At 42.0% G+C, this 24,888-nt stretch overlaps 1 protein-coding gene across 1 annotated transcript in view; it reads left to right on the plus strand.

Annotated features, from left to right (window-relative positions):
- Nucleotides 1–18,184, plus strand: part of GCKR (glucokinase regulator) — a 98,023-nt gene extending 79,839 nt beyond the window's left edge. Inside the window, 4 exon segments of the mRNA XM_060116930.1 lie at nt 3,144–3,269; nt 4,088–4,279; nt 6,020–6,132; nt 18,088–18,184. Of these exon segments, the coding sequence (XP_059972913.1) occupies nt 3,144–3,269; nt 4,088–4,279; nt 6,020–6,132; nt 18,088–18,184 (528 nt within the window).
- Nucleotides 18,185–24,888: the final 6,704 nt, after the last annotated feature.

Genomic DNA, 24,888 nt, shown 5'->3' on the forward strand with positions numbered 1-24,888 from the left:
CTTTGCCACGATCATTTCCTGGATGAATGAGATAATGGATGTGAAAGCACAATGAAAACTGAAATGTTATACAAACATGTGGTACTGTGGGAATAACTATCACCTGTTCTTGGCCCTCATATCTTGCACTTATAATATCTATTACCAAACTTTGAGGGCAACAGGAATCCAGTAAAGGAATTGAGGGGGTTAAGTATTTGGTCCTAGCCAGGCTGAGGAAACAGGCTACTACTTCTACATCCTTATTCTGCAACTCTATAAATAGCTGGTCACACAAACCCCTAGCAGGGGGTATACTGAAAATACTTAACAAGTGATCGACAAAGACACTGAGGATGAGAATAGAAATCTGACCAATCAGAATGAAGCTGGCCGGTATGCAGTAATGATGCTATAGGCTGCATGTCAGACTGCCCTGTGGGGGAGTGATCAATCAAATCTGGGTTACATCATTAACCATTTATATCACCAACCATTTATACCATTAACTACCATTAACAAAAAAATACTTTAAATTTTATATAATTTGAAGCTAGGCACGTTCATTTTAAAGTTCATGTGGAAAAAGTGCAGCAATTCTATAGAAGAGTATTGAAGGGAGGACTAACTCTATCGGACATTAAATTTACCATAAAGCAACTATAATTAAACAGTATGGTACCAGCACATCAGTAGACAGAAAGAAAGTCCAGAAATAAACCAGTGCACATGGGAACTGAGTATCTGATACAGGTAGCATCTCAAATCACTCAGGAAAAGATTAACTTTAAATATATATATTGGGACAATTGGATAGTCATTTAGAAAAATATAAAATTGGGTCCATACCTCACCCTATACACAAGAATAAACTCTTAATGATAGTTTGGAATTAACATTTACACATTACTATATATAAAATAAACAACAAGGACCTACTGTATAGCACAGGGAACTATATTCAATATCTTATAATAACCTATAATGGAAAAGAATCTGAAAAGGAACATATATATATATATAAAACTTAATCACTTTGCTGTACACCTGAAATGAACGGAACACTGTAAATTAACTATTTCAGTTTAAAAAATTGTTTAAAAAAAAGAGAGCAAGAGAAAGACCACTTTCACTAGAAGAAAACATGTACTAAAAGAAAACACAGATGGAGTTCCTTTGCAATCTGGGGGTGGGTGTGGCGTGAGGGGAGTTTTCTGTTCATCAAGATCCAAATTCAATAAAAGATTGTAAGTTCTACCCCAGAAAAGTTAAAGCAAAGACTTTTGCGTGGTTAAAACGCAAAGAAGGTGTAATATATAGTTGACCCTTGAACAACACTGGTTTGAACTGCAAGGGTCCACTTATACGCATGCTCTCCCTTTAAGATGGCAATGGAGGAAGGGGCATGAAGTGAGCCTCAATCAAACAGTGTGGCCTGAGAATGGGGGAGCAAGAATTCCCCAGAGGAAAATCACGGTGGAGGAGGCATGGATGCTGAGCAGATAGCACAACAGATGGTCCTGAAAGTAGGGTTTCTAGATATAGCAAAGAAAAATATAGGACACTCGTTAACTTTGAATTTCAGAGAAATAAAGAATAATTTTTAGTATAAGTATATCCCATGCAATATTTGAGACATACTTATACTAATTTTTAAAAATTATCCATCTGAAATTCCATTTAACTGGGTATCCAATATTTTTATTTGCTAAATCTGGCAACTCTACATGAAAGGAACCAATGAATGGGCATTTAATGAGCAGCCACCAGGGCCCTCAAACGACTTTCTCGAATGAGTAAAACCAACCAACCAACTGGGAAAAAAAATCCTTTATGCTTTTCTAGTTCCTGGAGTTGGGGCAGGTAGGGGGAGCCAGAGCTACCTATGATCCAGTCCTTACCATCCCAGAGTGGCCCATCTAATGGAGGAGAGACAAAACCAACACTTGAAACAGAGAACAATTAAGTGTCAAATTGCATGATCCTTACTGAAGTCCAATAGAACATCAAAGAAGGTAGGATCTATGCACTATAGCAAAGCAGAAGACTTCATGGAAGAGGTGATGTTTGAGCTAGGCCTACTGGTTATGGCTTGGAGAGGTGAAGGACAGAAGGGCACTTTTGTTAGAAGGAATATTAGCCAAGGCCCAGAGGGGGGCTAAGCATGATATGTGAGGGACACAGGTCTGGAGTCACTTTACAGAGTGGTGAGGGAGCAGGAAGGGGAGAAACTGTGGAAGATTAAAAGCCAGACAGGAATTGGGACTTGCCAAACATAGCTAGATCTGTGCTGTCCAAGATGGTAGCCACCAGTCACATGTGGCTATTGAGCACTTGAACCGAACTGCACTCCAAATTTTATTTAAAAAGTGAAGCATGTCCTGTGCTCCGCAACGGGAGAGGCCACAACAGTGAGAGTCCCGCGTACCGCCAAAAAAAAAGTGAAGCATGTAAAATTTTCGTTAAATGCAGCTCTATTCTTTTGGTAGGACTATATTTCACTTTTGCATTGAAATTCAGCACCTGAATTGAAATGTACTGTAATTGCAAAATACAAACTGGATTTCAAAGACATGGTACAAAAATATTGTAAACTATCTCACTAATAATTTTTAATACTGTTGACATGTTGAAATGATATTTTGGATATATTGGATGAAATAAAACATGACCAAAATTTATTTCACCTGTTTCTTTTATAATGCTGTGCTAGAAAATTTTAAATTACATATGTGACTCATTATATTTCTATTGGACAGTGCTGAGCTAGAGAGGAAAAGGGTGGTGAAAAAAATAGAAGCAGTGTTTGCAGATGAACTGTCTTACAGCAGTATAAAGGATGGATGTGGTTAGGGAGGAAACCAGAGGGAATGAGTTCAGTTTAAGATGACCAACCTTTGGGACTGCGGGGCCATGGCCAAAAGTACGACCAATTTGCCATTAATTCTCCAGTGTAACCCAGCCAATCAAGGCCCACCACCAACCCTTTTACCCCAGTTTTCCTTTACAGCTGGGGATTGTAAGTTTGGGATTGCCTACAGGGACGAATTCTCTACAGCTGGTCTTCGAGATCCCAGACTCCCACTCTCCCTTGACCCCATTCTCAGCTCCCATGGCTTTCTAGCCCAGCATGGATGTTACCACTTCTTCCACAGTGGTTCTAGGGACAGCCCAAGGCTTGATGCATCGAGAGCCTCCTCCAGGCGATCCACTTCCCTCAGCCACTGTCGGATGATATTCGAGCAGCTCCCATCTCCTTCCACGTCCAGGTTGCACACGAGAAGGAACAGGTAACTCGTGAACTGCTAGTCATCTAGCAAACACTTACTGAGTACTTACGGTGTGTCAGGAACTTGTCTCGGCACTGAGTTTACAAAGCTCAGTGACACTCTGCAAGGAGCTCCCCCTGTTCATGGAGGAGACATGATTGTGACAAGTAGTCAGAGAAGTGTGAAAAAGGCACTACAGGGGTGCCGAAAAGGAGTCTTCAGTTTTGCCTAGGAGGGGAGTCAGGAAAGAGAGGGAGAACTGGGTCACGAACCAGTCTTGATGAATAGGAGTTTTCTGGGTCAGGATGAAGGCTACTCTCTGCTCTTGACCCACCTCATTCCAATTTCTGGTCTTTGAAAACTCCCTTCCATTCTTTTATTATTTTTTTAAAATTAATTAATTAATTTATTTTTGGCTGTGTTGGGTCTTCGTTGCTGAACGCAGGCTTTCTCTAGTTGCGGCGAGCGGGGGCTACTCTTCGTTGCGGTGCGCGGGCTTCTCATCGTGGTGGCTTCGCCTGTTGTGGAGCACGGGCTCTAGGGTGTGCGGGCTTCAGTAGTTGTGGCTCGCGGGCTCTAGAGCGCAGACTCAGTAGTTGTGGCACACGGGCTTGGGTGCTCTGTGGCATGTGGGATCTTCCAGGACCAGGGCTTGAACCCATGTACCCCTGCATTGGCAGGCGGGTTCTTAACCACTGCGCCACCAGGGAGGCCTCTCCCTTCTAGCATCCAACCTGGTATCTTCTGACTCCCACACTGAATGCCCTAGCTCCTCCAGGGCTCTTCCTCAGGCGACCTCACTTTCTCAGGCTTCAGTTCTCGCTGCCTCTTCCCCACAGGTGATCCCCATAGCCTTGCTGAGCCTCCTGTCCCGGTGCTCCATCCCTGAGGCCCAGGCATACCTGGCTGCAGCTCCCTCTGTCCGTGAGGCTGTCAGGAGCGCCCTCACCCGGCCAGGTCGGAGCACCAGCCGCCCAGGCTGGGGAGACAGCGTCTCTCTCCTTTGGGGAGATCTTGCTGTTCACCCAGTGGTATCCACTTTCCCTGGCATATTCTGATTTCAGAAATACAACTGAATGTCTTGTTTCGAAAAGTTAGCTTTCTACTGAGATCAGAGTCCACAGGTCAGAGGTGGAACAAGATGAGTGGCATGGGTCGGTCCCAACAGCAGTTTTGTTTCTTTATGTCTCCACCTGCTTCCCAACTCCATTTCAGTGGTCACTGACCCAAACCTTATTCCAGCTTCTTTATACCCCCCCATCTCCAACACGTAGGTACACACGTGCACGCACACACACGTACTTCACTCCCACAAAGAAACACACAAGCAAGGAGAGGTGGGAACTTAGATAATTCCAAGGAAAGAGGGAAGAAGTTGTGTCCCCAACATAGGACACTCAGAAAATGACAATCCCAATTAGGCATGACAGGATCCTCCTCACTAGAATGAGTGCTACATCCACACACTGGACCATAAAGTGAGTGTTGCATCCCTACCCAGTGTTTGTAAAGGGAACATAAGGAACTCTGAGGGTGCCAGAGTGGGACCCAACACACACTAGAGACCCCACTCTGAACATTTGCGACCTCAGCTGTCACCTGTTTTTGACAAATCAAAGCCACCCTCGCTCATCCCAGACCCATGCCAGCTCTTCAGTGCCTATGACTGTGACCATGGTAGTAGAGAGCTGGCTCCCCCTTGTGGTCAAGAAGTACCTAGGTAATGGACACTCAGGAACCCTCTGGGGACAAAACCTCTCTGAAGCTCACTTGAACCTTTCTGCAGGAGGGTGACGGATAAGGAGCCAAATAGATTTCAGTTTTATGAAGATAGAGTATTCAATCTTTTTTTTTTTTTTTTTGCGGTACGCAGGCCTCTCACTGTTGTGGCCTTTCCCGTTGCGGAGCACAGGCTCCGGATGCGCAGGCTCAGCAGCCATGGCTCACGGGGGCCCAGCCGCCCCGCGGCATGTGGGATCCTCCCGGACCGGGGCACGAACCCGTGTCCCCTGCATCGGCAGGCGGACTCTCAACCACTGCGCCACCAGGGAAGCCCCTAGAGTATTCAATCTTTTAAAGACAGCCCTAAGTTCCCTCTCTATATCTGTGGGCCTCCAACCTCTGTCTGAACTCTCTTTTCCCGTTCTATTGCTATATCTACGTTTACTTTACTACCTTAGGTCTTTAACCAATGCCCCTTTCCTCAACACCATTCCCATGGTGCCTTCTGACTGCCATCGATTTGGTTTTTATCCTCCACAAACACCTCTTCCTAACTCTACAACTCAAGAGGAGTAAAGTTAGGAAAAGGTCCTGCAAAGGCTCTCAGCTTCTCTTTACCCACAACTCTCCCCCATGCACTTCCAGTAAGTAAATTCGTCTCTCATCCTGGCATCCTGGGCAGGGTCAAGTCAGAGAAGAGACCCAGCTTTCCAGGGCTGGAGGAGGCAGAGCAACATGTGCAGTAGCCCGACTCCCACATGTGGAATGGATAGGGTGCAGGGTCAGATTTCCCCAAGGCTGGATGCAGAAGGACACTAGAAGTCCAGAGGTTCTTTCTTTTCTTTTCTTTTCTTTTTTTTTTTACTTGCCAAGTACTTGGATGGTGCAAAGATATCAAGTGAATTCAATTCGTATACAGTTGCCTGTGATACTCAGGTGTTCTAAACAAGGTGGTATACTGCTCACCTTGGGAAACTTTAGAGGCTGGGCTGCACTCTGGCATTGTAAAGGAGAAAAAAAATGACTAAGATCTGATCCCCACCCCCTAGGAACTCACAAGCAGATATGAGCAATTGCAATACAGGACAGAGATCACTGAAGTGGATTCCAACAGCAGGCTAGGTACAGAGAACCGCCAGAATTGTTCTGAGGCTATTACAGGGTAGGTCAAGAATCAAGGACTGCTTTGGAAGAAGGAGGTTGGGGTGGAGTGAGGGAACATTCAAAGAAAACCTGGGAATGTTTGGAGGCTTGCATGGGTGTGTGGATCCAATATCAGAGAGTCAGGTCATTGTCAGTGGAACCTGAGCTCTAGGAGGAGCTAAAGAGATTCAAAGATTTTTAAAGACCTATCCAGATGCAAAAGGTAGGGTGACAACTTTTACCACTATTTAGAGAAAGCAAATATCTGTGGGCAAGAACAGCTGGAGAGTAATCTGTATCAACACAAGACAGTAATTTCTCCTGAAATGACTAAAAGGGTCTAACCCAAAAGACTGGGTTGGATTGTGGAGGATGAAGGAATCAATTTCCTGCTATATCTATTTACTAGATCAAAAGTAAGAGGTGCAGAGGCAGAAGATATTTGGATATTGCATATACTTCATATTTAATGTATTTAAAGATGGAACTCATGATCTCTCCCGCAAGTCAGCTATTCTTTTTATAATTTAGGTGGTCTGGAATATTAGGGTGGAGCAAGTTCCCATGGGACAGTAAGGTTGAAGGAGGATTTGGGGACAAGGTAAGAGGTAGAGGAGCCCCAACATGGCTCTACGGATGGACCCTACAAGCACAGCAAAATGTCTAAGATCCAGTCTAAACTCAGGTGTGGTTTAGAGAGGTGGGTCAAATCCTAGGGCTGACGGGACAGGCACTGCACCTAGGTCGCAAAATGCTTTCATCTTGGAAAAGAGAAGAATTGGGCTTAACTGTAAACTAGTGGCTGGGGTGCTGTGGGATGAGAGAGATAGGAAGAAGAGGCTGGAGCACCTTGTAGTGCCAGAAAGTAATGAAGTCCTCATAAAATCAAAAGGATGGGGTCATGTCAAAGGGACCCAGGAGCCCACCTGAAAGAGCTCCCAGTGGCCAAAGCTGGAACAATTTGAGCAACGATATAAATAATGTCGTATTGAACTATAACACAAAGTAGAAATTAGGTGTACATGAGTTCATACTGATATAATAAAATAATTGAATAAATAAATAAGGAGCCAAATCTCCCTAACACAAGAATTCCAAATAATATATGTAGATATACCCACTCCAGGAAATGGAGCTTAATAGCCCCTCGCTCTCTACAACCCCTGTATGGGCAAAAGTAAGAGGCTTGCTTCCAAAGAACAGAGTATTGAAAGAGAAAAATAGAAGCTTCACATTGGAGAAGTCTGACAAGCACCACCTCAACCGAGTACTGGAAATTAGCGTCACCAATTGATATCAGGTACCACCTGATATGATGTAATGAGAAGGGCACGTCACCTCAGTATTCTTCCCCAAACCTCAGTCTAAACATAAGGAAAACATTAGAGAAACCCAAATTTAAGGACATTTTACAAAAGAACTGCCTAGTACTCCTCAAAACAATAAAGGTCATAGAAAACAAAGACTGAGAAACCAAACAACAGTTGTTACCGTATAGGACCTACAGTACTCAAAGGAGAAATAAACAAATCCACAATCATAGTGAAAATTTTATACACTTGTCTTAGTAATTGGTGGAACTATATTCAGTATCCTGTAATAAACCATAATGGAAAAGAATATATATGTATAATTGAATCACTTTGCTATACAGCAGAAATTAATACAACATTGTAAATCAACTATACTTCAGTAAAATAATTTTTTTTTAAAAAGAGACAAGAAAGAAAACCATCAGGAAAAAAAAAAAAAAAAGAGAAACTGAGAAACCATCACAAGACCAGGGGAGATGAAGGAGGCATGACAACTAAATACAGGCCCTGGACAAAAAAAGGACGTTAGTGGAAAAACTGATGAAATTCGAATGAAGTATGGAGTTTAGTTAATGATGAATGTACCAATGTTGTTCACATAGATTTTTCAAATATAATAAAGTTAAAACATTAGGTGAAACTGGGTGAAGGACATACAGTAACTCACTGTGCTATCTTTGTAACTTTTCTGTAAATCAAAAATTTCCAAGATAAAGTGTTCTTTTCTTTTAAGGTCAAATTTATTGTCATAAAGGTATTCATAATACCTTATTATTTTTTTCCTTGTTGGTTATCTATTTTAAATATAGCAGTGTGTATGTACATTTCAATCCCAAACTCCCAGTCTATCCCTCCCCCCAACCCTTCCGCCTTGGTAACCATAAGTTTATTCTCTAAGTCGGTGAGTCTGTTTCTGTTTTGTAAATAAGTTCATTTGTATCCATTTTTTTTAGATTCCACATATAAGTGATATCATATGACATTTTTCTTTCTCTGTCTGACTTACTTCACTTAGTATGATAGTCTCCAGGTCCATCCATGTTGCTGCAAATGGCATTATTTCATTCTTCTTAATGGCTGAATAATATTCCATTGTATATATGTACCCCACTTCCTTATCCATTCCTTTGTTGATGGACATTTAGGTTGCTTCCATGTCTTGGCTATTGTAAACAGTGCTGTAATGAACACTGAGGTGCATGTATCCTTTCAAACCATGTTTTTCTCTGGATATATGCCTGGGAGTGGGATTGCTGGATCATGTGGTAGCTTTCAAATAAAGATTTTTAAAAAAATAAAATAAAAATTACTATAGTAACAAGTATATGGGAAGAGGTACGTAGAGTTATAATATCCTAAGGCCCTTGATCTATCCATAAAAAGGATAAAGGTTTTGATTAATTTAAGAATTTGATAGGTTAAATGTGCATATTGCATTTTAAAAAGAATGAACTAAAAATGGGGTTGGTGAATTCTTTCTATAAAGGGATGGACAGGAAATATTTTCGTCTTTGCAGGCCCCCTGTATTCTTTGTTGTAACTACTCAACTCTACTGTGGTAGCATGAAAGCAGACAGACTGTATAAAATGGGTGTGGCCGTGTTCCAAAAATTCTTCATTTACAAAAATAAGCAGCAAGCTAGATTTGACCCACCTGCCACCGTTTGCCAGCCCTGGCACTAAAAGAACAGAAAGAGAGAGTATAACTTCCAGTTAGTAAAGGGGAAAATAGAGAGATTAATTTAAAATACTTAGTTGTCCAAATAAAGACAAGAAGAAAGGGAAAAATATAAAACAGGAAAAAATAGGAAGTACAAAGTAAAAGGGTAGATTTTGGTCTAATTATTTTAGCAATTACGTTAAATGTAAGTGGAATACATGTTCCAGTTAAAATCTCTTTATTTTAGATGTGTCACTTACATATAACATATATTTATTTTATTGAAGTACAGTTGTTTTACAATGTTGTGTTAATTTCTGCTGTACAGCAAAGTGATTCGGTTATATACATTTTTTTCATATTCCTTTCCATTATGGTTTATTATAGGATATTAAAAATAGTTCCTTGCACTATACAGTAGGACTTTGTTATTTATCCATTCAATATGTAAGAGTTTGTATCTGCTATTCCCAAACTCCCACACCCCGCCCTCTTGGCAACCACAAGTCTGTTCTCTATATCTGTGAGTCTGTTTCTGTTTTGTAGATTAGTTCATTTGTGTCATATTTTAGATTCCACATATAAGTGATATCATAACAAATAACATATATTTAGATTTTGGTTTATTTTGTATCCAATATTACAACAAAGGGATATAGAATGGTTGAAAGTAAGAGTGGAAAAAGATATACCATGCAAATACCAACCAAAAGAAAACTGCTATAGCAATACTAATATCAGACACAATAAGTTAAGGCAAAAAACATTACTAGAGATAGAGGGTCAGCATAGTGATAAAAGATTTAATTCACCAGTAATAAATTATGATTTTAAATAACAATTAAAAATATATAAAGCAAGGGGGCTTCCCTGGTGGCGCAGTGGATAAGAATCCGCCTGACAATGCAGGGGACACGGGTTCGACCCCTGGTCCGGGAGGATCCCACATGCCACGGAGCAACTAAGCCCGTGTGCCACAACTACTGAGCCTGTGCTCTAGAGCCCGTGAGCCACAACTACTGAGCCTGCGTGCCACAACTATTGAAGCCCGCGCTCCTAGAGCCTGTGCTCCGCAACAAGAGAAGCCACCGCAATGAGAAGCCCTCGCACCGCAACGAAAAGTAGCCCCCACTCACCACAACTAGAGAAAGCCCGCACGCAGCAATGAAGACCCAACACAGCCACACACACACACAAATATATATATATATAGCAAAAATCTACAGTACTCAAAGGAGAAATAAACAAATGCACAATCATAGTGGGAAATTTTACACACTTGTCTTAGTAGTTGGTGGAAAAAAGCAGACAAAAGATTAGGAATAATATAGACTTGAACATCAAGATTAACAGAATTGGACTTTCCTGGCGGTCCAGTGGTTAAGACTGTGCACTTCCACTGCATGGAGCACTGGTTCCATCCCTGGTTGGGGAACTGAGATCCTGCACAACTGAAGAAAAGATTAGCAGAATTGACCAAATGGACTTAAGACTACCATCACCACCTTCCACCCAGCCACAGGCAGCAGGGGAAGCTCTGAAGAGACACTATTTTTAACACTTGCAGAATACGTCTTATCTTTAAGCACAGATAGAATTTTTTAAATTGACCATAAACTGCGAATAAAGTCTTAAAACTATTTCAAAGGATTGAAATTAAAGTATATATTCTGACCACAATGCAACTTTGGTAGATGACTAGAAAATCTCCTTATGTCTAGAAAATTTTAAATTTCTACTAAATAATCTATGGATCAAAGAAGAAATCATTATGGTAATTAGAAAATAGTTGGAACAGAATGATAACAAAAATTCTATGTATCATAACTTGTGGAATGAAGCTAAAGTAGTAATTAGGAAATTTATATCTTCAAATGCACAATTAGGGGAAAAGGGCTAAAAGCGAAAGATCAAGGCATTCATCTTAAGAAGTTAGAAAAAAAAAACAGCACAATAAGTCCAAAGAAAGTAGAAGTAGTTATATATCAATATCTCAATAAGCCTGGGGGAGGAGGAAGAAAGTAGAAGTAAGGAAATAATAAAGACAAAAGCATAATTTATTGAAATAGAGTACAAATATACAGAGAAGTTCGTTCTTGGAAGGGATTAATTACAATTGATAAATCTCTAGCAAGACAGATAAAGGAAAAGGAAGAGAGAGAGAGAGGGACGAAAGGCACAAATAACCAATATCAGAAACACAAAGGAGACAGGAGTACTACCTTTGAATAGCTTTATGTCAATATATTTGAAAATGTAGATTAAATAGAAAACTTGCTAGAAAATACAGCTCTCCTAAGCTGACTCAAAAAAAACAACCCCGAAACAAAAACAAATTGTCAGTAGTATTATAACCTTCAAATAAGTTCAATCTGTAGTCAAAAATCTTCACTCAAAGAAATCTCCAGGCTTGTATGGCTTTGCTGACGAGTTGTACCACTTGCTGAAGGATCCAATAGTTCCATCTTCTATAAACTCTTTCGGAGCATTAAAAAAAAAAAGAGGAAACATTCTCCAACTCATAAGTCTAGTATAACCTTGATACCAAAAGCCTGAAAAGGACAGAGCAAGAGAGGAAAATTACAGGTTGGCTTCACCCATAAAAATAGGTCACAAAAATCCTTAAAAAAATTAGCAACTGGAATGCAGCAATACATTTAAAGACAAAATGCCCAATTAACTTATGAAGGTGTGTTCACACGTTAGTAATTACTAGTGATCAGAGCAATTTAAGTTAAAACCACAATGAAATATCATTACCACATATACCAGGTTGGCTAAAATTAAACAGCCTGACAATACCATGTTGGCATGAAAAAAAAGCAAGAAGAACTGCTATTCACCACTGGTGGAACTATTAATTGACATAACCACTTAGGAAAGACAGTTTGGCACTGTCTACTAAAGTTTGAGTTACACCTACTCTATAACCTAGCAATTCCACTCTTAGATAGATACTTCGATCAGACCTTCTCAAATTGTGATTCCTGACCAACAGTCTCAGCATCATCTGGAAACTTGCTAGAAATGCCAAATTCCTGGCCTCCAGTCCAACTTAATCAGCAATCAGTGCCCAGCAGCCTGTGTTTTAACAAGCCCTCAACCTGTTTTTTAACAAGCCCTCCAGATGATTCTGATACATGTTAAAGCTTGAAAACCACTGCCATAGAGAAATAGGAATATATGTTCACCAAGACACAAGGACAAGCATGTTTTTAATAGCATTGTTGATAATAGCCAAAGATGAAAACAAGACAAATGTCCAACATCATAATGGATAAATTTACCATGAAACAGTTATATAATGCAATGAACTAATAAAAGTGAATGAATCTCAGCTGTGCAAAATAGCGTGATGACTCTCACACAAAATGGTGAGTCAATATTTGAGACCCCAAAAAGATACATTTTTATATACATATAGAAAAAGGCTCTTGTCGAAGCATATACATGTTTCAAGAGCCCAAAACTGTACCTCCAGCCCTAATCTTTTTAGAACTCCAGGCTGGCATATAACTAGTACCTGCCACATAATGTGTGCTCAGAATGACAGGCCTCATTCTTTATAATCTTTATAGTGACTGCAGAGTATTTTATAATACGGACATATCATATTTATTTAACCAGGGCCTTGTTGATGGGCTTTTCAAAAATATTACTTTGGCTACCCAAATAAACTGAAAATTCTATGAGGTGAGAGATCATTTCTTCTAAGACATGCCTGCTATTCAATAGTTATTTAATTGAATGGATTTTCCAAATTAATTTTCCTATAAGAAAAAATGGCCTGGCCAGTTTTATTTATCTTTGTTACAGTATAAATCAATTCCTTATAAATTTAGTTTTCAGTGAATTAACTCTAGAAAATCCAGTCAATTCTGGGCGTGATGACAAAATAAATCATCTACACTTGGAAAATATTCTAGACTTGGAGTAGTGTGATCCTCTAAGACCATTTAATTTCCCTACGTGATCTCTCTTCTCAGTCTCAATGCAACAGCAACTAGGAAATGTGTCAAGCATTGGACTTAGGAAACCATCTATCATACATTTTCCGAGAGTACCTACTTAAAGTACCTACTTAAAGCTTTCTTAAGTGTTCTTGACCCTGTATTCTAATGTGTGATTTGGAACATATGACACCATACCTGGACTTCTAGGGAGTGACTGGCTCCAGAGAAGATGCTTATAGGGCAAAACAGGCCACTTGGAAAGCCTGCTCCTTTGAAACCTCGCCTCCATACTCTCTGGTTTATAACAAGTGATTCTTCTTCAATCCTAGAAGAATCGTAAAGGAGCTTCCTTGAGCATTGGCTGTCAGAGCAGGGCACAAGGGCAGCTGCAGGAAAGGGCAGCAGGTGTATGGCTCAGAGAAGAGACTTAAGCAGCAAACACATTGGCTGGACCCTTGGAATGCCCACTGTGATGTCATATAGAGTCATGAGGGGTAAAATTGTTTGGCTGAGAGGGGCAAAACTGTTTGGCTGAGAGAGGCATGGTTGAGTAATGGCTCTGCTTTGGAGGCTAACCATCTCACTGCCACAATGTGTCGGCCTTCTACTATTATTTGGTTTCCTTGTCTGGGGGCTTTGGGTGAGCTTTTCTGGGAAGCAGAGTGGGAAGCAGGTGGCAGCCAAGACGCACTCAGAGGTATGTGATGCAACACTCTCTTGAAACCCACTGCTCCCTGTCCCTGCCCCTGTCCCTGGAGACATAGAAACTCCTAATCTTGGGAGGAATCGATGGTGGGAAGAGGGGAGCTGAGGTAGTGCCTATGGATGTCATCCTGCAAGTCACTCTCAGTCCTTTTCCCTTCAGTACATTTCAACAAACCTTGAGCACCTATTATATATGGCAGCATACTAGACACTGAAGGATAAAACACCACCTCCACCTTTTCGAGGTATGGTGGGGGAGAAAGTCCGACATATATACATATATATATATATATATATATATATATATATATATATATATATATATATATATACACAACCCAAGACATATATATATGTGTGTGTGTATATATGTGTGTGTGTGTGTGTGTGTGTGTGTGTATATATCCCAAGGAAAGAGAAAGGGATGAGTTAATAGAGGTGTAAATGTTGCTGAAGAGATGGGAGGTAAAGAGTATTCTAGGATCTGTAAAATGCCTTTGCAGGGAGCTTAGGTTTGAGCTGTGCTTCAGAGGAAGGGTAGGATTTTGAAGGTGGATAGGATGGGCAGAGGAGAGTAGTGGAAGGCTTTCTGGACAGAAGGAATTGATCGGAGGAGAGCATGGGAAGCAGAAGAGCGTTGGATGTGTTCAAGGAGAGGTGAAGACACCTATCAGGAATGGAGGGTACAAGTGTAGGGAACCGGTTGGGGAAAAGTGAGAGAAAATGTCGCAAAGTGGTTAGAGGTCCCATTGCAGAGGGCTTCAAATGCCAGACTGAATACTTTGTATAAATATTATTCTGTCTGCAATTGAAAGGCATCAAAGATTTTAAAGCCAGGTGAAAATGTGCTTAGATCTGGGCTTAAGAGCACAGAATTTAAACTTTAAAAAGTTTAAACTCTAAACTTTTTTTTCTCAAACATACCACTTGGGAGTCTAATTAAAAAACAGATTCTGATTCAGTAGCAGATTCTGAAGCAGTAGAAGTCTGATTCTAATTCAGGAAGGGATTGAGATTTTGCAATTCTAATGAGCTCCCAGGTGATCCTATTGCTATTGAACTGAGCACCATACTTTATTTTGACTTTTTTTTTTTTTTTTTGGCTGTGTCATGTGGGTTGCAGGATCTTGGTTCCCCAACCAGGGATTGAACCTGGGGCCATGACAGTGAAAGCACCAAGTCCTAACCACTGTACCACCAGGGAAGTCCCAGGCACCATGCTTTGAATGTGAGGCTTTAAATAACTCCAGTGAGTGCATATGGTGGTTGTCTGGTGTAGCTCATCCAATAGGAGGCTACTTTAAAGACTTAGTGGGAAGGAGGGGGAAGGAAGTGAAAGAATCAGAGCAGTAAGATGGAAAAGAGGACATTGATTCATTCCCCCGGTGTTTATCACCCACTGCCACCACCATGTACAAGGCACTCCTCTGGGCACTATGGATGCAGCAGTAAATGGAAGGGACAAAAATCTCTGCCCTCAGGGCTGTGAGAGAGGAGGAGGGTCCTGAGGTGAAAGTTTGGCTATAGGAAGTGAGGCAGAAAGAGAGTAAAGGGATTGAGTCTTTTTTTTTTCCTGATTGGGCCTCAAATATAAAGAGTTAATTATAAACTTTATCATCATTTTCCTATGAGGACTATATTCATCTTTGTATCCCCTATGCCTGGTATACTGCCTGGCATATGGTAAGTGCTCCACAGGTGTTTGTGAAATGAAAGGATGACTTCTCAGTTTTAACCCTGAATGATTGAAGAGATGGCATTTTAAGCAACATACGAAACACCTGACAGAAGTTGTGAGCGTAGCAGGAGGCGGAAAATGTGTGTGGACATATTCGTCAAGCAGCTCAAATTAATAGTCTAGACATGTGCTGTCCAATCTAGTATCCACTGGCCATATGGGGCCTTTTACATCTAAATTAATCAAAACTAAATAAAATTTAAAATTCCTTAATTACACTACCTACATTTCAAGTGTTCAGATATGATGATTTCCATCATCATAGAAAATTCTATTGGGTAGCACTAACCTAGACTCTAGATCTTGGAAATAGATAGTGGTTATCCATCCATTTGGCAACAAAATCCTTTAAAAAATTTCCCCAGAAACATCTCTCAAATGTAGCAATCCAGATTCAGGGTCATTGTCTTAACTAAGACTCCTCTTGAACTATTTTCAGTCGCTAAGTGGTCTCCTACAAACGTTTTCCAGCCTAGAGCATAGACCCTGGCTCTACAAAAGAAAATTATAGGGCTTTTGTGGTGGTGCAGTGGTTAATAATCCGCCTGCCAATGCAGGGGACACGGGTTCGAGCCCTGGTCCGGGAAGATCCCACATGCCGCGGAGCAAGTAAGCCCGTGTGCCACCACTACTGAGCCTGCGCTCTAGAGCCCACGAGCCACAACTACTGAAGCCCGCACGCCTACAGCCTGTGCTCCGCAACAAGAGAAGCCACCGCAATGGGAAGCCCGCGCACCGCAACAAAGAGTAGACCCCGCTCGCTGCAACTAGAGAAAGCCCACATGCAGCAACGAAGACCCAACGCAGCCAAAAATATAATAAATAAATAACGTTAGGAAAACAAACAAACAAAATACAGTACACACAAAACCTCCCAAAGCTGATTGTGTCACTTTGCTAAAAGTAACTAAAGAAAAAGAAACTAACAAAAATCTCTCAGCGTCCCACTGCCTGCAGCAGCATTTCTCATCTTTTTTTTTTTTCTTAATTTTATTTTTGGCTGCTTTGGGTCTTTGTTGCTGCGTGCGGGCTTTTCTCTAGTTGCGGCGAGCAGGGGCTACTCTTTGTTGCAGTTGCGCGGGCTTCTCATTGCGGTGGCTTCTCCTGCCACGGAGCTCGGGCTCTAGGCATGCGGGCTTCAGTAGCTGTGGCACGTGGGCTCAGTAGTTGTGGCTCACAGACTCCAGAGCGCAGGCTCAGTAGTTGTGTGTGCACCGGCTTGGCTGCTCTGTGACACGTGGGATCTTCCTAGACCAGGGCTCGAACCCGTGTCCCCTGCATTGGCAGGCGGATTCTTAACCACTGCGCCACCAGGGAAGCCCCACACTTATATTTCTGTTACAGCATTTACCACATGGTATTGTAATTTATCTGTTTAGACATCTATTTTCCCTACTGGTGTAAGTTCCTAGAACACAGGGATCATATTTATCTCTACAGTTCCAGCACCCTACACAATACTGAGAACTTAGTAAGTACTCAATAAATGATTCACGAATAAATGAATGACATAACTGTTGCTGTGGTTGTGGATGCCAACAGTATCAATATTTATGTCTATGAGATGAAGTGCACTGTCAATAAAATCTCTAACCTAGAGTATTACCTGATTTTCTTTTTTCTTTTTTTTCCTTTCTAGACTTCAAAGCAGCATAAATTGAAAAAGATCCAGAAATTTACAGGTCAGAAAGATCCTATTCTTCAGTTCAAGGCTAATGACAAATCAACTGTGGGGTCTGTTTTAAGATGCTAACCTTTAATAGCAGGTGAAAGGAAGAAGGTTGAAACGACTATGTAAATGAAAGAAATAGTCCTACTCTTTCTAGCATCTCCACTTCCAAAGAAATGTCAATGGCTCCATAATTCTTTCCATGCTTCCTATCATCCTTTCCTAATCTCTTTTTGTGCAAAGCTCAAAGTATCAGGAAAGAAACATGGTGAGACTGAAGAACAAAGAAGGGGTAACTACCAAGAGTTTGGTGTGGGAAGTTTTGGTACCTTTTTTCTCTAGCATAGACACTGGATAATACATATCTTTTCCTCCAAAGATATGTATTCCTCTGTTTACCCCACTCCATCTCCCTATCATGATTATTCCTGCTCTTTCCAATGGCTTACATCTACTACATGTTGAAGACAGCATCCTACAGCTTAAAAAAAAAAAAAACAAACAAAATGAGAGATAGGTTAAATCTGAGCTCCACCACTACTTAGCTTTAGGATCTTAGGCATGGCTTTGTCTTTGTTTCCTTATTTGAAAAATGAAGGGGTTGAACTAAGGTGATGTCAATAGTCATAATGCTAATAGATTCTTTACCTCTACTCCCAGATCCACAGTGGGAAGAAAATCTCAGGATGGGTTGCATTGAAGCTAACCTGCCACGGTGAGTAAAGTCGATCTTCACTGTGTCTGTTCTTTCTCTCTTCAGCCTACCCTACTGATAAATTCTATAAAAGTTAGGAGTAAGATACCTGGGACTCTGTTTTACTTCCCTCACTATGATAGTTGTCTCCTTTCTAAGTCTCTCTTCTTATTGTTTTCCTTACCAGTACTTTAATATCACTTCAATTACACTGACATACTCTGTTGCATCCAGCTTTTTAGGACTCCCTACGGGGTGGTCCCAGGAGGGTGTATGCTGCTCATTGGAGAGGTGTCTTCAACAGACCGTCCAACACCTGGAAAGTGCAAGGTCAAGTAGTTTCTGGGTTGGGGTTGAAGGTGGCAGAGCTTTTAAGAGGGAGGAAGGAAGAGAGTGAAGGAGGGAGGGAGGGAGAAGGAGAGGGAGAAGAAAGATGGTTAGTTAGTTAATTAGTTTTGGTAGTGGGGGAAGTTCTGGGTCCGAACAAAGTTGAAGAACCACTGGTCTGTGAATCATTTCTGATTGGAACGGGGACAAATGCCTCCCTTTGTCCTGGTGGAGGATTTCCTTCCATAAATAAGTCATTGATGTTGGGGAAAGCAACCTTTTTTGTTTGTTTGTTTTCCCTTAGTCCACATTATTTTGCATTTGAAATGGCCATTATCTTTCCCTTTTCCTACTTTTCCTTTTCCTGTTTCAAAACAAATAGAAACTTTTCTCTTTATTTCTTAGAGCAAGGCTTATGGAATTGGATTTGCCTGAACCACAGGATATGAGTTCTCCCTCCACCTCCTCTGTTTCTGGGGCTCAGGGGCCTGTTCTACCCTGTTGTGACTGTAAGAAGGCAAAACATTCTTCTGACAGTAGCATCTCCTCTGGATCATCCTACGACTCCAGCCTGTCCCAACCTCCTGCATTTTCTGAAGGAAGAACTTGGCAACTCTGGAGCCACAGTTTACCTATTTTACCCCAAAATCAACCTCCTGTGTTCAGGAACCAAGGCACATCCCTGCCTTCTTTTAGGCTCTCAGAGCCTGGGACATCAAAACTTGTTCAGAATTTGGCAGCTCTCTCATCCTTAAGACCTCAAAGCACTTTTATCAACTCTCTTTTTGGATCCCCAAATCTCCACAAACAAGAAGAGAAGACAAAGGATGAGAGAAGGAGCAAGAGTCATTTGACATCAGATCATAGGCCAAATGCTATTTTCAAAGAGAGACCACTATTGTCAGGGTCAGCTCCAAGCCAGCTCTCTCCTTTGGCTAGGCGGGAGTTAGAGGGACATATGGCTTGGAAGGTTTGTACTTTGCGGGAACAAACAGTGCCTCCGCCTGTGAGGGAATCATGGGCAATGCTGAATTATTTAACTGAGGTACAAGGAGGAGTCCCTGAACCAGAGAAACCCCAAATCCACTTATCTATGCCCACTCATCAAAGCACTGAGCAGAATATCAACAATGAATCCCCAGACCTTCCATCATTTCAGCTCCACGTGAACGTTGGAGTGGAATCTGGATTAAACGGAACAGAAACAAGAATTTCACAGACTCTTATCCCAGGTAAGCCGTCACAGCCTGGGGATGGCCCCCAAATCCTTGGATCCAGGCCCTTAATGACATCAATGGGCACTCCACCTCCTAAAAGTTTAGGAGTTGACATAACTCAAGAGGAAACGACTTTACTGCAGAAGGACCCAAAACGTGTGTTAGAGCTTAGTGTAGAGCAGAGGGGCATAGATCTTCCAGAAAAAAGGATACAGCAGCATAAGACCCAAGTGACTAATGTGGAGCTGACCCCACAGCTACCATATCAAGTCAGAGATAGCATAAAGGTTACTCCACTGGCATTACTTCAAGTCATGGATTCAATGGGGATAATTCCAGAATCACATTCAGAAGAGACAGAATCTGTGGGTTTGTTACCACAGCCACCAAATGAAGTCGTGAAACCAATGGAAGCCACGGAAACAGTGAGTGTAAGCCAAAACCCATCATATCAAGTCATTAAATCTGTGGAGGTAACCCCAAGATCTCAGCAGCAAGTTATGGAATCAAGGGAGATGACCTCAAGACAGCAGAATCAAGCCATAGGCAGTGTGAAGGTAACTCCACTGGCATTACTTCAAGTCATGGATTCAATGGGGATAATTCCAGAATCACATTCAGAAGAGATAGAATCTGTGGGTTTGTTACCACAGCCACCAAATGAAGTCGTGAAACCAATGGAAGCCACGGAAACAGTGAGTGTAAGCCAAAACCCATCATATCAAGTCATTAAATCTGTGGAGGTAACCCCAAGATCTCAGCAGCAAGTTATGGAATCAAGGGAGATGACCTCAAGACAGCAGAATCAAGCCATAGGCAATGTGAAGGTAACTCCTAAAGCATTGCTTCAAGTCATGGATTCTATGGGGCTGATTAAAAAATCACATCCACCTATCATACAGTCAATGGGAATGACCCCAAGGATGCACTGTCAAGCCATGGAGTCAGTGAAAAGGACCACATTGTTGGACCATCAAGTCATACAACCAGGAAAGATGAGTCCAAGGCTACGACATGCAGTCATGGAAACTGTGGAAATGACCCCAGGGCCACAGCATAAAGTTATGGAATCAGTGGACATAACATCAAGGCCACAAAGCCAAGTCATAGAACCACTGAAGATTACTCCAGGGCCAATATGTCAAAATACAAAATCACCTGAAATGATCGCCAGGCCATTGCCTCCAGTGATGGATTACCTGGAAGTAACTCCAGTGACACTATTACAAGCTATGGATTTCATGGGGATAATTCCACCAACACAGTCACATGTTATAGAATCTGGGGGTTTGACTCCAAACACACAGTCTCAAATTGCAAATTTGACCCCAAGGGCAACTCAATCAGATGGTTTGACTTCTTCTAGCTCTCCTACAACTATTGGTCCATGTGGAGTGGTCGAATCTGTGGGCTTACCTCCAAAGCTACCACCTAAAATCATGGAATTGGTAGGATTGATTCCAATGCCATCACAACAATCCATACATTCTCTAAAGGTAACTCCAACAGCACTGGGGTCACCCATGGGAATGATCACAGCACCACAGTCACAAGTTGTAGAAACTCAGGATTTGACCCCAAGGCTAATATCTCAAGCCAAGGAGTCTCTGGAGTCAACTCCTGAGTCATGCATTCAAGTGCTAGACTCTGAGGGGGTGACTCCACAACCACATCATCAAAGCACAGAATCTATGGCATTAACCCCAGGACCACCTCATCAAGTCATGGAGTCTTCAAGGTTGACCCCAAGGCATCAAATTCTGGAGTATTCAGAGATGAGTCCAAGGCAAAGCCATCACGTCACAGAAACTATGGGTTTGACATCTGACACCTGGCTACAAATGGAGAAATCTGTAGAGGTGACACAGTCACACCATCAAATGATGGAATCTCCAGGGACAATCCCAAGGTCACTGGGTCAAGGTACAGAATCTATAGGAATGAGCCAAAAGCCACTGCCTCGAGTCACAGAATCTACAGAAGTGCTACAAGAAATGCTACAAGATTCATCACTGCTTCAAGATGTGAAGTATATGGGGATAAAGCCAATGCCACAATTTAATGTTATGGGTTCTATGAAGTTATCCCCAGGACTGCAAAATTTGAAATCTGGGAAACTAATCTTGGGACCAGAGTTGCAAAATACAAAATCTATAGACATAACTACAGGTTCAATTCCACAAATGGTAAAATATGGACAGCTGATCCCAACTGTGAACTCTATAGAATTGGCCCCAGAACTACAGCTGCAGAATATAAAACCTGATGAGCTGGCCTCCATACCACAGCCGCAAAGTGAGAAATCTGTGCAGTCAGCCCCAGGGTCTCAGCTTCATGGTGTGAAATCTATCCAATTGACCCTGGGAACACAACAACAAAATGAAAAATCTGCTGAGTTAGTCCCAGCACCACAGTTGCAAAGTAGGGAAGCTATAGATTTGGCCCCCAGTTCACAGTTGCAAGGTATGGAATATGTTCATTTGGTCCTACCATCAGAGTTTCCAGGTATAAAAACTGCGGAGTTGAATCTAAGACCAGTACAAGAAGATATGAAATCTGTGGAGTTTGCCCCAAAGCCCTGGTTACAAGATAGACGATCCGAGGAGACAGCTCCAGTATCATTGCTTGAAAATGTGAAAACTCCCCAAATGGTAGAAAGTAGGAGGTTGATTGCTGAGACACAGGTAGAAGATACGAAATATGAGGAACTGATCCCAGGAGCACACATTCAAGCAGTAAAATCTGTAGAGTTGAACCTCAAGCCGAATCAAGTCACAGAACCTGAAGGATTGACCCCATGGCATCAAGCTTCAGAATCTTTAAGGATGATCTCAGAGCCAGGATATCCAGAAACAGAAGCGAAGTTGACCTCTGACACTTGTCACCATGTAAAAGAATCTAGGGGGTTGATCAAATCATCTTTCAGAAATACCCCAGGGCCACTGAGCCAAGCTTCAGAATTCATGCAGATGAACTCAGTGTCATTCCAAGGTACTCTTGAGCCAATGTTCCAAAGTGTAAAAGCCATGGGAGATACTCCAGTGTCACAGCACACAATACAAGAATCTTTAGAGTTGGTACCAGGATCAGAGATGCAAGGTATGAAATCAAAGATGTTGACCCCAGAGTCCCAAGGTATGAAGTCTGTTCATCTGAATTCAGAAGTTATGAACTATGAGGAGTTGATCTTGAAACTACAATTTCAAAATGTGAAATCTGTTCCATTGACCTCAGAACCACAGTCCAAAAGTATAAAACCCGAGGAGTTGACTCTAGGGCCATTAATGCATGATAATAATTATGTGGATTTACACGTGCCACTGGAAGAATCTATTAGGTTAGTTCCTGAGACACAGTTACAGCATGTTGAATCAAGGAAAGTGACCGTGGAACCACATTTACAAGGACTGAAATCTGTGGGTCTAACTTCCAGACCAAGGCATCAAGACACAGAGCCTGCAGAGTTAGCTGCTGAGATCTGCCCACAAGAGGAAGAATCTGTGAAACTGATCCCACAGCTAGTCTTGAAAACTGCTGGGGTGATGCCTAGGCCACATTTTCAAAAATTTTCAGAGATGACTCTAGGTCAAGGCTATCAAGATACAGAAACTGTGAGGCTGACTTCTGAGGCTTTGCCCCAAGTAGCATTGACACAAAAACCAACAGGTCAAGTTAGAGAATCTAGAGGAATGACTCCTCTAAGGCCACATCTTCAAGTTACAGAGTCATCAGAGATACCCTTGAACCTAGGGCCAAGGCGGCAAGATGTCAAATTTTCTGAATTGACTTCAGGGCCAAACCTTCAACGTGTCAAATCTGGGGAGCAAACCCCAGGACCACTGTTTCATAGTGTGACTTCTGTGGAGACAACTCTAGAGTTAGGGCTGCAGGCTGTGAAGTCTATAGGGATAAAAACAGGGCCTCCTCAAGTCATGGAATCTGAGGATTTGGATCTAGGACAGGTGTGTCAGAATAAGGACTCTGAGGAGAGATCATCAGGAGGAGGGTTACGAATAGGGAATTATTTCTCTAGCTTTCTACACAACTCTTCAGACTCACTCATCTCAAGCTCTGTCAGAACATCTGAATTAGGTCTTTGGGATTCTGAGATGCCAGAAGTATCAAGAGCGTTGGATATAAAAAACCTTGGGACAGAGATTTTGCAGCCTGAGGAGTCTTTTATAGACATTGCTATAATACAGTCTCCAACCCTTCCCTTATCCCTTCATAACCAACCCTCTGATGCGACAGCTAACACTGTACAAAACCCACATTCTGAGATCCCAGGAGTGGATGTCATATCTAACGAAAGGATTAAGAGGAAACAGGTGGAGGAGTCAGGGAGCTCACTCCGGAGCCTTTCCCACCATCCAGCACAAAACTGGAGATCCCTATCTAGGATCTTCCAGGCAGGATCAGGGGCTCGAAGAGGCCTTACGTGGCCTGTCCTGGGCAGGCGACGGAATGTCTGGGAGAGTCGTTCCTGGAGGCAGCGACTACCTCGAAAATACCTCTCCAGTATGCTAACACTGGGGAATGTCTTGGGGACCAGCATGGAAAGGAAGCTTTATTCTCAAACTGCAGATACCTGTCAATCTATTCAGACTTTATTTGGGGTTCCAGTTGAATTGGTGGAATTTTCCCAGAGTCTGCTTGAGAAGGCTCAAGGTACTATTTCTCAGCCTTCAGTGGTCAAAAACTGCATTCAGAGACATACTTCATGCCATGGTCATGAGAAAAGAACGGCCTTAAGGATGTGGACACGTGGCTCCATGTCCTCCATAATACAGCACTACTCTGGCACTAGAGTGAGAATCAAGAAAACAAACTCAAAGCCCTGTGATATATCCCAGGAAGTCATTCAGCACATGCCTGCTTCATGTACAGGGAGTCAGCTTCCTGCCCCAGCAAAGTCAGAGTCTTCCTTCAACGTATTTTTTGCTAGGAGAGATTCTGTTCCAGTGGAAGAGAGTGAGAACTCACAGAGTGACTCACAGACAAGGAGTTTTGAGTCCCAACACTCCCTCAAGCCAAGTTTTCTTCCCCAGGCCAAGTCTGACTCCTCAGAACAGTTCCAGCTTCTACAAGATCTGCAGCTAAAAATAGCAGCAAAACTGTTAAGGAGTCAAATACCCCCCAACGTACCTCCACCTTTAGCTTCAGGTCTGGTTCTAAAATACCCTATCTGCCTGCAGTGTGGCCGATGTTCAGGATTTAGTCGCTGTCATAAATTACAGTCCACTTTTGGGACTTACCTTCTTATCTATCCACAGCTTCACCTTGTAAGCACTCCTGAAGGCCATGGAGAGATCAGGTTGCACCTTGGCTTTAGGTTGCAAACTGGGAAAAGACCCCAAGTCCCAAAGTATCATAGAAGAGGTAGACCCATCACACCAAGGAGCCTTAGATCAACATCACTAAGGAAAGCTAAAGGCTATACTCAAGCTTCCAAGAGTTCTACGTCTACAGTAGATTTCCAGTCTGGGTCTTCCCAGTTGT

Source organism: Mesoplodon densirostris, chromosome 14 (genome assembly GCF_025265405.1).
Source record: "Mesoplodon densirostris isolate mMesDen1 chromosome 14, mMesDen1 primary haplotype, whole genome shotgun sequence".
In the NCBI taxonomy this organism is placed as follows: Eukaryota; Metazoa; Chordata; class Mammalia; order Artiodactyla; family Ziphiidae; genus Mesoplodon; species Mesoplodon densirostris.